Below are 14,670 nucleotides of genomic sequence, written 5' to 3'. Positions count from 1 at the left end.
TCCCCTCTATACATTGGTCCCGGGTACAGATGCTTTTTTTTAAGGGGTGCTTTACACGTTGCGACATCGCTACCGATATATCGTCGGGGTCACGTCGTTAGTGACGCACATCCGGCGCCGGTAACGACATCGCAATGTGTAAATCCTAAGTGCGACGATCAACGAGCGCAAAACAGTCAAAAATCGCTGATTTGTGTCACGTCGTTCATTTTCATAATGTCGCACCAATAGGAGATACGATGTTGTTTGTCGTTCCTGCAGCACCATACATCGCTGTGTGTGAAGCCGCAGGAGCGACAAACATCTCCTTACCTGCGTCCACCGGCTATGCGGAAGGAAGAAGGTGGCCGGATGTTACGTCCCGCTCATCTCCGCCCCTCCTCTGCTATTGGACGGCCGCTTAGTGACGCCGAACGCACCTCCCGCTTGAAGGAGGGATTGTTCGGCAGTCACCGCGACGTCGCAGGGCAGGTAAGTGCGTGTGAAGCTGCCGTAGCGATAATGTTCGCTACGGCAGCGATCACCACATCGCGTGTACGACGGGGGCGTGTGCTATCGCGCTCGGCATCGCCAGCCAATGCTAGCAATGTCGCAACGTGTAAAGCCCGCCTAACTCTTGCACAAGTTTTCCTGCTCTTTAATTCCATCTTATATTCTCGTCTTTCTTATATGTAATCCCTGTAGTTCTGCGAGATCTGACGCTTGGTTGTTGAGTTTTCTTATATGTCTGTATGAAGTTATCCATGAACTTACAATGCTTCTGTTCTCCAGGTCCAGCATTTGCCCGTCTCTCCAATCCAATCTGAGGTCAGGACTGGCGTTTGGTTTCAAGTGGGGGATTTGGTTTGGTCTAAAGTGGGAACGTACCCCTGGTGGCCCTGTATGGTGTCCTCCGATCCACAGCTTCGTGTGCACAGCAAAATCAATAGCAGAGGTAAGAGATTGGGGTGGAAGGAGTCAGTAAATTACGCAGGAGCTGATGATGGGATTGGTGAGAATCGGATATTGATGACACTTAGGACAAGTCTTCCCTTTATTAGTCCTGGACAATCCCTGTAAGGCCTCCCTGGTGTCAGTGATGTCCGTTTTCACACGTATCGGCGACACGTTCACACGCATACTAACTAAAGTCAATAGAGATCTTCACACCTATGCGTTTTCACATAGATTGTGTGTATGTGTGAAACACCTGGGTGGCCAGGTGATTTCTCACGGAGACAAGTCCATTTTTCCGGCGGCACGGGTCAAATATGGACATCGCACTGATGACATCCGTGTGGTACGTAGTGAAGAAAAAAAAAAAACCAGATGATACAAAAGTCAATGTTTTTTTTGTGTAAAAATAAGGGATGTGTAAAGTTAGTAAAATGATATATAAATGCTAGATAGAGAGATATAGATAGTTTGTACAGCTATTAAGTAGAATTAATAAATTATTTTTGAAAAGAAATAACGTGGGGTCCCCCCTAATTTTCATAACCAGCACAGGTACAGCAGCAGCCGCTACTTGCAGCCCTCAGCTGTCTGCTGTACCTTGGCTGGCTTTCAGAATTTGAGGGGAAATTATTTGAAAAAATAATTTAAAATAACAACGTTGGGTCCCCCCCATTTTTTTTAAAATCAGCCAAGAGACAGCAGAGAACTGGAGCTGATATTGTTAGGATGGGAAATGGGAAGGGCCATGGTTATTTGGCCATTCTCAGCCTAAAAATAGCAGCCCGAAGCCGCCCCAGAAGTGGTGCATTCATTAAATGCACTAACTCTGGCGCTGTGCTCGGCTCATCCCCTTGCCATGGTGCGGTGGCAAACGGGGTAATATATGGGGTTGATGCCAGCTGTGAATTGGCAGCTGGCATCAATCCCTGTTATTAGTAATGGGTGGGTATCTAACAGATACCCCCATTACTAATCCAATAGTTGTAAATGGATAAAAATAAAATTTTATTTATAATAAAACCACCCCAAGACCAGCCCTCTTTTACCAATTTATTATGAAAAATTAAAATCCTTTTTAGTTCTGCTGTAATCCACAAGGAGGTGCCACAGTGTTCCTCCAAAGGAAACCTGAAAGACATCAAAAGAGTGACTTATTATAGAAAAATGACAAGAGACACCCTCATACACCAACTTATTCCCATCAAACCCCAATCCGGTCTGCCGTAATACATATGGGGGTCCCACGATGTTCCCAGACTCACTGTCCCAGCCTATGAAGAACATAACGTACCAGTCACTACCGGCTCTCATGCTGCGCTGTGTGAGAACCACGGCAGTGAACTCTGGTAACCTCCTGTGGTCACCGCAGGTCACAGCTTGTGGGTCACACAGTAGCGTGTCAACTGCGACGGGCAGTGGCGAGCGGTGACATCATGAGTTCACAGCAATTCATTGCCAAGGTTCTGCCCTATGTCTTAATGGTGAGGACCATGCTGACCTAACCCTTTCCTCTCCAGTCACTAATGGCTCTCACGCTGCGCTGTGTGAGAACCACGGCAGTGAAGTCTGGTAACCTCATGAGGTCACCACAGGTTATGGCATGTGGGTCACAGTAGCATGTGAACTGCGATGGGCAGTGACGAGCGGTGACATCATGAGTTCACAGCAATTAATTGCCAAGGTTCTGCCCTATGTCTTAATGGTGAAGACCATGCTGACCTAACCCTTTCCTCTCCAGTCACTAATGGCTCTCACGCTGCGCTGTGTGAGAACCATGGCAGTGAACTCTGGTAACCTCATGAGGTCACCACAGGTCACGGCACGTGGGTCACACAGTAGCTTGTGAACTGCGACGGGCAATGACGAGCGGTGACATCATGAGTTCACAGCAATTCATTGCCAAGGTTCTGCCCTTTGTCTTAATGGTGAGGACCATGCTGATCTAACCCTTTCCTCTCCTCCAGGCGCTCGTGAATACCATGTCCAGTTTTTCAGCAATGAACCGGAGAGAGCCTGGGTACACGAGAAACGGATGCGGGAGTATCGGGGACAGAAGCAGTACGAGCAGCTGTTGGCCGAAGACTCTGCCAAGGTGGTCAACCAGTCCGAGAGACTAAAGGTGCCTTATCCTTCCCCCTTTTTTTTTTTTTTTAATACAGAATAATTGTATATTGTTAAAATTTTAGATATTTCTTTTCCTTTTTTTTCCTCCGAGATGTTTCCACAGTATATCGTGGCCGGGGCCTATAGCATTGGGCTATACCGAGATCTCTCTTTGGAAGGGGTCTAAGTATTGTGGCCATGATGCGGAAAATGAAAAAAGGGGCCCATCTAATTTACGTGTGACTCAGGGCAAAGGCATTACACATCGGCCCTAATATAAAGGGACATTGTGGATATGCCATAAACATTCGATGCTGGGCCCGACCTCTGTCTTGAGACCCAGGAAGCATATGAAATTTGATGTCGTGTTTGTCGTTTTAGATGCGGAAACCTCGCCCCCAGAAGGAGCGCATACAGTGGGACGTCGGCATCGGCCACGCGGAGAAAGCCCTGCGGATGACACGGGAGGAGAGGATAGAACAGTACACCTTCATTTATGTGGACCCAGTGATCTCTCCATCTCCTGAACCCAAAAAGACAATTATCAGTAACAAGAGGAGTCGAAGATCCACCTCGAGTAGCGAGGCCGAACCCGCCCGTCCTAAAGAGGTCTCCTCTCCAACGTCAAGACACTCTGCCCCTGTTCAGTCCCCTTCATGCAAGGACAGTAAAGACTCCCTACCCGAAACCCGTAGGCAGAGCCAGAGGAAACAGCCGCCTCAGGAAGAGGAGCCAACGCCGCCCACACCCCCTCCAGTAAAAATTCCCTGGAAGACAGCAGCCGCCCGCAAGTCACTTCCAGCCTCGGTTTTATTACACAAGGGCACAATAGACCTTCAGAAGTGCAACATGTCACCTGTGGTGAAAATAGAAAATGTCCTCGCTCTCCATAATGCATCTTCTGATGGTTTTGAACAGTTCATATACACAACCAAGGTAGGAAAAATAATAATCGCCATCTGTAGTTACTGTGATGGAAAATGTACCGTATTTTTCGTTTTATAAGACGCACTGGATTATAAGACGCACCCCAAATTTAGAGGGAGTCTTATCATATCTCACCAGGGGGGAGTGGCTCTGGAGGGTCACTGGAGGCAGGGTCAGCAATGCTGCAGGCTTGGAGGAGGGGGTGTCACAGCTGAGGAGGGTCAGCAACACTGCAGGCTCGGGGGTGTCACGGTGGCAGGCGCCATTGATCTGTCAGTGGATTGCGCGGCCATTTTCTTGAAGTCCATCATGTCAATCTGCGCACGCGCCGCCCCTGCGGCCATTTTCTTTAAGTCCATGACGTCAACCACGGGCGTTTCAATAGAGCCCCCTGTCAGATTAATGGCACCCACCCTCTGTCCTGTGACCCTCCTGAGCCTCTCCACTGGAGTGACACCCGCTCCTCCGAGCCCTCAGTATCGCCGACCCTGCCTCCTGTGACCCTGCCTCCTGTGACCCTGCTTCCGGTGACCCTGCCTCCCGTGACCCTGCCTCCCGTGACCCTGCCTCCCGTGATCCTGACTCCTGTGAACCTGCTTCCTGTGAACCTGCCTCCTGTGACCCTGCCTCCTGTGACCCTGCCTCCTGTGACCCTGCTTCCGGTGACCCTGCCTCCCGTGACCCTGCCTCCCGTGACCTTGCCTCCCGTGACCCTGCCTCCCGTGACCCTGCCTCCCGTGACCCTGCCTCCCGTGACCCTGCCTCCCGTGACCCTGCCTCCCGTGACCCTGCCTCCCGTGACCCTGCCTCCCGTGACCCTGCCTCCCGTGACCCTGCCTCCCGTGAACCTGCCTCCCGTGACCCTGCCTCCCGTGAACCTGCCTCCTGTGAACCTGCCTCCTGTGACCCTGCTCTACCACCGCCGCCCCGATGAGCCAAAACCAGATTTTAAAATGCACCCCCATTTTACCCCCAGTTTTGAGGGGAAAAAGTGCATTTTATAATCCAGAAAATCCGGTATATTGCAGCCTATAACTTTTTCCTCTGGGTCTCCATGTTGACTGATCCTGCTTTTCCCTAACATCTGCCTCGATTCATAATAAATGGATGGGTCGGGATACATTCCTATACATATTGGATGGTAGACTAGTACAGGGAACCTTATACCTGGGATATAACCCTATTATGTGTGAGGGGGTCTTCCACGTACCCTTGTACTAGCGCTTCATGTGGGTAATTGAAAGTTTAGCTGCTTGTTGTGAAGCACGCTGGCTCCTCGCCTAAAGGAAGTGAGGCCAACCGGGAGTGTGAAGCCTGCTGTGACCTGACTTGCCTCTGACAGCCAATATAAAGCAGATCTGCCGTAAGTAGGCCACATATCCCCACCACAGGTCCGTACTTGTAGTTGGCAAAACCGCACAAAAATAAAAATCGGTTGCACCGTCTAGTTTCTAGGAGCACTATAAGGCTGTGCGCCCACGGGACAGCGTACTGGAAAACCTGCGGATTTATCTGGATTTTGCAGATAAATCCGCAGGTTTACACAAGGACAAACACTCCCCATCCGTATGGGATTTGGGGAGCGCTGTATCAATGCTGCGGTATGTGCAGCTGCGGAACATGCTGCGGATATCCCGCAGCCGCACGTAACTGCATGTCAAGTATACCTGCGGAATTCCTGCCTTTCCACTATAGAGATGCAGGGCGGGAATTCCGCAGCTTTACCACAACAATTCCGCAGCAATACAATGGATAGCTGCGCATTCCGGGGAGTTGCTGCATGAACTTGCAGAAATGTCCACAGGTATGATCTCCCGTGGGCTCAGGGCCTAAGGATATAGTGGGCTTATCGTGGACTCATTGATCCCGATGGCTCATCTTTTTTCGTACTCTTTTGGCTTTTAGAAGTACTGACCTATAGGTGTAATGTGGTGTGCTTATATCATACAGCCTATAATGTCTGTAGTTTTGATCTGCCAGCCTCAAACACTCTGACCGGCTTGGCACTAGCCACTCCATCTATCAATTGCGAATAGATCCCCAGCCTTTAACTCATGTATAGGGATCTAGACTTACCACAGGGCCCTCTGGGTTGCATCAAAGGAGTAGCTGCTGGCTGGAAAAGCGAGCTCGCAGCACAGACCTTGGGACAGAATTTGGGATACTAAACCAAGATCAGAGCAATAGCTGGGATCAAATGCCAGGAATTCAGTCAAGCCTGGGTAAAGTCAGGAGGAACTACAGAACAGACGCGGTCACAATTTGTTGTATAGTATACCAAATACAAGAACTATTAAATAGCAGCCGACTGCTGGGAGTTTAAAGGGAATCTGTCAGCAAGTTTTGCCATTTAATCTGATGTAGAGCCTGAATGCCTGATTCCAGTAATGCATTACTTACTGGGCTGCTTGTTGGTGTTTCAATAAATTCACTTGTTTTATAAGTGGAAGATTATTATCACTAGATGTCTGTTATGCTGTGACTGCAAGATAGTGAGGGACAGGGGACTGTAATTCTGTCCCTCATTCTAGGCGACCGTAGGCTATCCCTGACTTCCGGATTACACCTGAAGGTGGAGACGCCGGAGACCCATGCCTTACTATTCTCCTGACCAGATGTAATTTGTTACTCCCCCTCTTCCCCCAGGGAAGGAAGGAGCAGGAGTGTGATGGAAACACACATTAAGACAGATAGGGGAAACCAAAAATTTGAGACACACTGCAAATTCACAGGAATAAACAGTAAGAGATTAAGGAGAAAATCAAGAGCAGGAAGGCAGCAACAAAAAGACGATAAGTTTTAACACCACAACTGCTCACAGCAATAATGCACAACAACCACCAGTGAGTCTGGATCACACCACCTCACCAGACCAGTATAGGTAAGCTATAGCTGGCATTAATGGAATAGTCCAGGAGAAAATGTGATTGGCTCCTCCACAGCATGTGATCAAAGAGACTAACAAGCAGCCCAGCAGAGATGAACTCTTACTAGCCTGTTTATGTCTGTGGCTCAGCTCCCGCATTTCCCTGCACTGATCAGACATGAGAGAAGTTAGCAGGCAGAGTGCCAGAATCTGGAATTTTCACAGATCCTGACGCCGCCATGACAGTTGGCGATGAATGCAAAAACCTTGTGACAATGTCTCATGCCATGTAGCCCTCCTGCTCTGTATAACCCTGCCCGCACCACTGATTAGCAGCTTTCTGCCTATGCACAGTGTATACAGGAAAGCAGCCAATCAGTGGTGTGGGCGAGGTTATACCCAGGTTATACCCAGCTCGGCATTCTTAGATCTGCAGGATGCAGGCCAGTAAGTGACAGATCCCTGGAATCGGGGTCTCTGCCCCTGTTGGTCACAGCAGGGAGCTGGTCAGCAGAAAACCCGACCATGCCACACCACAAGTTACAGCCATGCAAGTATTCATGGCTAGACAGTGCCTGTGCCACTCAGTGATGTCAGCATCAAAAGCATAGAGCCATGGGTGTGCGAGATCCCCGCCATGGTTGTGCGAGATCCCTGCCATGGTTGTGCGAGATCCCCGCCATGGTTGTGTGCGAGATCCACGCCATGGTTGTGTGCGAGATCCCCGCCATGGTTGTGCAAGATCCCCGCCATGGGTCTGCGAGATCCCCGCCATGGTTGTGCGAGATCCCCGCCATGGTTGTGCGAGATCCCCGCCATGGTTGTGCGAGATCCCCGCCATGGTTGTGCGAGATCCCCGCCATGGTTGTGCGAGATCCCCGCCATGGTTGTGTGCGAGATCCCCGCCATGGTTGTGTGCGAGATCCCCGCCATGGTTGTGTGCGAGATCCCCGCCATGGTTGTGCAAGATCCCCGCCATGGGTCTGCGAGATCCCCGCCATGGTTGTGCAAGACCCCCGCCATGGTTGTGCGAGACCCCCGCCATGGTTGTGCGAGATCCCCGCCATGGTTGTGCGAGATCCCCGCCATGGTTGTGCGAGACCCCCGCCAGCTCACGTTGGCTGGATAGGATCACTGAATTGCCCTCAGGGAGGGTCCCCCACATTGTATTGTGCCGCTGTGCTTCTTCTGTCCGGATGGCCGCCGTGTAATCTTGTATGTTTGTTTTTCAAGGGAGTTGGAAACAAGACAGAAATCACAGTCAAAGCTCCAGAGAAGACGTCTGTACCCTCCCCCAATTTGAAGGCGGAGAAAACCTCAGCACAACACACGCCTGCTCCCGAAACCTCATCGGGGGCCACAGGTAGGCAAACTGCACATGTCTGCCCCCTAACACACACCTCCCGACTGCCAAAGTGAAAGGGGGAGGGGGGAAGAGACTGTTGAGCCCGCCGCCAAGATCTAGAAACGTAACCTAAACGGAGAGGGGACATCCCCACACCCCTCCATAAAAAAGAAAAAAAAGATCAGTATTTCCCCACTCTGCGCTGTCACCCATTTTCATATTTTTTTGTTATATGCTGCTTTTTGTGCAATAAACGATACAAAGATGACGACGTTTGCATTGTTCAGTGGGTTTTCTGTTGTGTTTTACTCCGTGCAGATGAGAGGGGGCTGTGCCCGCAGGTCTGTTTCATACTGCTGTGTGCCCGGCTGATAACAGCAAGCAATAGCATGTTTGTAGCAGGTATGAAATAAACCTGGAAGGCAACACTGTCCTGTATAGAAAGGTTTATTAGTCATAGAGGGTCCGGGGGATGGGGGGGAGGGGGCGCATTCACCCTCATTACAACATAAAAATCTGCTGAGGGTCTCTGATGTCAACACAAAGCATGCCCCTAATTTGCGGCATGGGGCACATTTACCACATCACTGACTCCCGCCCGTGTGCTGTCACTTTATACAGCGGACGCATCACCGGCCCGTGTTATTTAATAGAACCATTCACACATCTGTTTTTTTTTTTCGGATCCACCTTTCTGTTCCATGATACGCAATGCATGCCCTATTGTCATCCGTGTTTGCGGATCAGTCGGCGCCGTGCAGGGTCCGAGGCTCTCGGGGCTTCGCTCTGTCCGGACGGTGTAGGTTTTACTGATCACACACTTGGTTCTGCTGCAAATGACATTTATCGACTATCCACAAGATACCTGATAAATGTCCATTCAATGGGGGGTCCCATCAATCACTTGAACTAGGGTCTCAGCCCCCTCCCCGGTTTCCCCTCACTGTGTGAGCCGAGTGGTGGTCTCGCATTTATTCTGCCACTCACGCCATAGTCTGCGGGGCTGACGCTCATTGGGCTTTTTATGTTATCAGAGCCCCTGCTCATTTTCACATGCAAATCACATATACAGTACAGACCAAAAGTTTGGACACACCTCTTTCAAAGACTTTTCTTTATTTTCAGGACTCTGGAAATTGTAGATTGACATTGAAGGCATCAAAACTATGAATTAATACACATGTGGAATGAAATACTTAACAAAAAAAATGTGAAACAACTGAAAGTATGTCTTATATTCTAGGTTCTTCAAAGTAACCACCTTTGGCTTTGATTACTGCTTTGCACACTCTTGGCATTCTCTTGATGAGCTTCAAGAGGTAGTCACCGGAAATGGTTTTCCAACAGTCTTGAAGGAGTTCCCAGAGATGCTTAGCACTTGTTGGCCCTTTTGCCTTCACTCTGCGGTCCAGCTCACCCCAAACCATCTCGATTGGGTTCAGGTCTGGTGACTGTGGAGGCCAGGTCATCTGGCGTAGCACCACATCACTCTCCTTCTTAGTCAAATAGCCCTTACACAGCCTGGAGGTGTGTTTGGGGTCATTGTCCTGTTGAAAAATAAATGATGGTCCAACTAAACACAAACCGGATGGAATAGCACGCCGCTGCAAGATGCTGTGGTAGCCATGCTGGTTCTGTATGCCTTCAATTTTGAATAAATCCCCAACAGTGTCACCAGCAAAGCCCCCCCACACCATCACACCTCCTCCTCCATGCTTCACGGTGGGAACCAGCCATGTAGAGTCCATCCGTTCACCTTTTCTACAAAGACACGGTGGTTGGATCCAAAGATCTCAAATTTGGACTCATCAGACCAAAGCACAGATTTCCACTGGTCTAATGTCCATTCCTTGTGTTCTTTAGCCCAAACAAGTCTCTTCTGCTTGTTGCCTGTCCTTAGCAGTGGTTTCCTAGCAGCTATTTTACCATGAAGGCCTGCTGCACAAAGTCTCCTCTTAACAGCTGTTCTAGAGATGAGAAGGTGTGTCCAAACTTTTGGTCTGTACTGTACATCGAACACATTTTAATCCAAGCTCTGCTCCGCACCTGACTGCGCCTGCATCGCCCACAGCTAATCACCTTTCTGATGCACCCGGGAGAGCTGGCACTATTTGCCCACAGACAGGTCTGGGCAACACCTTGATTTTCCCCTCCGGTCCAATTGTGTAACACTCGGTCATTGCCATCTGGTGGTGATTGTGAATTTTTTCGGATTCATTTGAGGGCCGGGGCACTTAATGGGAACCTGTCAGGTGCAATATGCAACCAGAACCACGAGCAGCTCTGGGTGCATAGTGCTGCTCCCTGCCTGTCACAACCTATAGTAGCATAGATAAAGGGAGCTTTAGAAAAATTATTTCTAAAGATCCTTTATGATATGCTAATGAACGTGGGGACTAGTTGCAAAGGCGTTAGTTCCTGCACTCATTCTGCCCTCTTATCATATTAGCACTCCCACAGGGACCCACAAGGGCCTGCTAACATGCTATTTAATGCCCATTGCCCAGTGTCATCATTGGCAGTGACCTGTGTACCTGTGTCTGTCATCGCATCAGACGCTGGGCTTAGGGTCAGTGTGCATGATTAGAAGTCCCGACACTTTCGGTTATGCACACTAGACCTCTCTGAAGCCAAAACGCATACACCCAGCTTCATACTGCGCATGACCGGAAGTGCCGGGATTTCTGATCATGGACAGTGACCTAAAGCCAGCATCTGAAGCGGTGACAACGGACACAGGTACGCACATCACCGCTGATGACCCTGGGCAATGGGCATTGAAAAGCATGTTCGACGCCCCTGTGGGTGTGCTAACATGCTGAGAGGGCGGAATGAGTGCAGGAAGTAAAGCCCTTGTGACTAGTCCCTGCGCTCATTAGCATATCATAAAGGATCTTTAGAAATATTTTTTTTAAAGATCTTTTTATGTATGCTACTAGATACAGGAACAGTTAGGTAGGGATTCTTCTCGTGCTTCTTCGAGCATAGGGGACCTGACAGGTTCACTTTGAAGCGTACCTCCAGTGTAATTTCAGAGCCTCATGCGCAGAAACATTGCCCTTGACAGCTCAGCTGTTTGTTCTGTGAACCTCTCTTTCCTAATTCACTTAAGGGGGTATATCCATTTCACAGTGTATCACTAGGATATGACATCCCTTAAAAAAGGGCTGTCTGGCAAAAACGTGATGGGTGATAACCTACCATCTGGTGGGGGTCCGACCGCTGTGAACTGCTCTGATCAGCAGAACAGCTAATTTTATATAAGTGCCTCATTCTGCAGATCAGTGCAGGTCCCAGCAGTCGGACCCCCACTGATGAATACATTATCACCCATCTAGTGATTGTGGGGGTCCTAGAGGACTTAAAGAGAACTAACCACCAGGATTTTCCTACATAAACTAAAGCCAGTGCTATACTGGCGCTATCATACTGATTCTATACAGACCTCTAGTTGTGAGATCGGATGTATAGTTTGTGAAATACAGGCAAGTAAAATCTGTGAAATGCACTGTTATTTGATTGATAGGTGCAACGGAATATCTAATAGGTGGGACGGGTTTTGCTAGTTATTCCTGCCCCTGTCTGCTGCCTGTCCTTCCTCCCCCCATCCTTCCTCCCCCTGTAATAACAGAGACAGGGAGAGGAAGGACAGGCAGCAGACAGGGGCGGGAATAACTTGCAAAACCCGACCCACCTATTAGATATTCTGTAGCTGCTGTCAATCAAATAACAGTGCATTTCACAAACTTTACTTGCATATATTTCAGAAAGTATACATCCGATCTCACAACTAAAGGTATGTATAGAATCAGCGTGATAGCCCCAGTATAGCACTGGCTTTAGTTTATATAGGAAAATCCTGGTGGTTGGTCGTCTTCAAGGAGATGGGAAGTTGTCATTGTGGATGTGTCGGATACAGTGGAGCTGTGGCCCGGTCACAGTCTTCTCTCTGCTCGCTGACACACCACTTGCCTCTCCACCTCTTCAGCTCCAGGAAAGATGTAAATTGCTTCAGAAATTAAAGTCTCCTCCAACTCTCCTTATACTGAAGGAAAGGGAATACATTGTGCATGTGAGGTTTATCACCAGATGCTCGGAGCTACGCTTTAAAGTGAGACTACGTGGGTGTAGTATCATGAAGGCCGCCCCTATCCAAATGCCCGATTAGGACGTATGGACACCATAGCGGGAGCTCCTCTCTGAGGCTCTCGTATCCCGGACACTTTGTATTACGTGGATGGCCATTATACCACTTTATAGTCCTACATTCCCTGCCTGGCTCACAGTGGATTTGCCATGTGAGGTCTGGGTAGATCCAGTAGCTCGTCCTAAGCCACCCACCGGCTGAAAAAGAGGGGTGTAGGGGTCTATCGATCCACATTCTGTGTTACTTATATATATGTGAATTATCTATTCTGGTGGAGACTCCAGACCTGGTTGAAAGAAGGGTCTTTGTGGCCGAAAGCTGAAAACCGGACCCTGAAGGAAGGACCCGAAAGACTGAAAGCAGAAAGAGATCCATCCCTTTACGTGATATGGAGGGGTCTCTACAGTAAGAGTATTGAATAGTGTAATAGTGGAGGATAAAATCTCATCATACAGTCTCATGACTAGTCTCCGACCTCCACCATGAATGACTGTGTGCCATCTCTGACCTCTATACAGTAACGTCGGAGGTTCGGCTCTCATCAGTGCCATTGACCAGTGATTCTCCATCTTCTCATCTACATATAGCTTCTTGTGTCCTCTGGTACTTAGTCAGAATAATTTGGATGGACCATTCATTTTCATTTTTTTTCCTGGTAAGTTTATAGTCTAGATACATAACTTGTGTTTTTTTTTTGTTATTGTCTGTCAGTTCTAGTACTGTGTCCAAAAGTAAAGGTGCACTCCATCGTAAGTGTGTCCTTATGTCCTCTTCACCATTGATTTTCCCCCCCGCAGTGTGTTACAGAACATTTTCACAAAATATAATCCTCATACTGTGCAAATAATCCACCTCGTCACTTGAGCTGCGGTGCAGGTTCTCCGTCCCAGGGCGGTGGAGTCGGCAAGCCAAATCTCAGACTCCTCAGTTTTCCTCAATTTCCCTGATTCCGACTCCGACTCCCCCCTACAGTTGAAACCAGAAGTTTCCCTCCGCTCTCTATAAAGACACATCTGCAGGTTTTTCCCTCCGCTCTCTATAAAGATACATCTGCAAGTTTTTCCCTCCGCTCTCTATAAAGATACATCTGCAGGTTTTTCCCTCCGCTCTCTATAAAGACACATCTGCAGGTTTTTATCTCTATCTGACATGAAATCAGAATAAACCTTTCTCGTTTTAGGTCAATTAGGAACCAAAAATATTTATATTTGCCAAATGCCAGAATAATGACAGAGAGAATATTTTAAGACATTTTTATTACTTTCTGCAAATTTAAAAGTTTCCATTTATTTTATTAGTATTTCGTACCATTGCCCTTACACTGTGTGACTTGGGTGAAGCGTTTTGGATCTCCTTCCGCAAGCTTCTCACTAGTAAGAATTTGGTCAGTATCGCCACATAATCTTCTTTCCTCGTGATGCCATCTATTTTGTGAACTGCACCAGTCCCTCCTGCAGCAAAACAACCCCACAACATGATGCTGCCGCCCCTGTGTTTCACAGTTGGGATGGTGTTCTTAGGCTTCAAAGCTTATACCTTTTCCTCCAAACGTAACAATGGACAATATGGCCAAACCGTTCAATTTTAGTTTTGTCAGACCACAGGACATGTCTCGAAAAATTAAGGTCTTTGTTCCTGTGTGCATTTGCAAACATTAATCTTGTTTTTTTATGTTTCTTTTGGAGTAATGGCTTCTTCCTGGCAGGGTGACCTTTCAGCTCATGTTGATACAGTACTCATTTCACTGTGGATAATGACACAATCTTACCAGCTTCCTCCAGCATCTTCACAAGGTCTTGGGTTGATATGCACTTGTCTGACCAAAGCACATTGATCTCTGGTACACAGAACCTGGCTCCTTCCTAAGTGGTATGATGTCTGGACATTCCCATCTTGTTTGCACTTGCATATAATTGTTTGTATAGATGAAGGAGGCAGCTTCAGGCATCTGGAAATTGCACCAAAAAATGAACCAGACTTGTGCAAATCCACAATTCCCTTCCTGAGATATTGGATGATTACTTTGACTTTCCCATAATGCCAATCCCAAAGAAGCATGGTGTTTTAGGTGTTGATTAAAATACATCCACAGGTGTGTCTCTAATTAACTCAGATGTTGCCAATAAACCTATCAGAAGCTTCCAAAGACATGACATCATCATATGGGCTGTCACATATTGTTTAAAGGCATAGTACTCTTAAGGCTACTTTACACGCTGCGATATCGGTCCCGATATCGCTAGTGTGGGTACCCGCCCCCATCTGTTGTACGACACGGGCAAATCGCTGCCCGTGCCGCACAACATCGCGCAGACCCGTCACACATACTTACCTGCCCGGCGACGT

General features: G+C 48.3%; 1 protein-coding gene across 6 annotated transcripts in view; it reads left to right on the top strand.

The window, feature by feature from the left end:
* Nucleotides 1-803: 803 nt before the first annotated feature.
* The window catches only part of NSD3 (nuclear receptor binding SET domain protein 3), a 223,786-nt gene continuing 209,919 nt past the window's right edge, over nucleotides 804-14,670 (top strand). For all 6 annotated transcript variants that reach the window (XM_075346392.1, XM_075346391.1, XM_075346390.1 and 3 more), the window contains exons 1-4: nucleotides 804-934; nucleotides 2,901-3,055; nucleotides 3,421-3,975; nucleotides 8,066-8,195. In XM_075346392.1, the coding sequence (XP_075202507.1) occupies nucleotides 883-934; nucleotides 2,901-3,055; nucleotides 3,421-3,975; nucleotides 8,066-8,195 (892 nt within the window). In that variant the 5' untranslated portion in view covers nucleotides 804-882. The remainder of the gene's footprint in view (nucleotides 935-2,900; nucleotides 3,056-3,420; nucleotides 3,976-8,065; nucleotides 8,196-14,670) is intronic.

Source organism: Anomaloglossus baeobatrachus, chromosome 4 (genome assembly GCF_048569485.1).
Source record: "Anomaloglossus baeobatrachus isolate aAnoBae1 chromosome 4, aAnoBae1.hap1, whole genome shotgun sequence".
NCBI classification, from domain to species: Eukaryota; Metazoa; Chordata; class Amphibia; order Anura; family Aromobatidae; genus Anomaloglossus; species Anomaloglossus baeobatrachus.
Note: the sequence above shows the minus strand (reverse complement) of the source record. Positions and strands in the feature narration are given on the sequence as shown.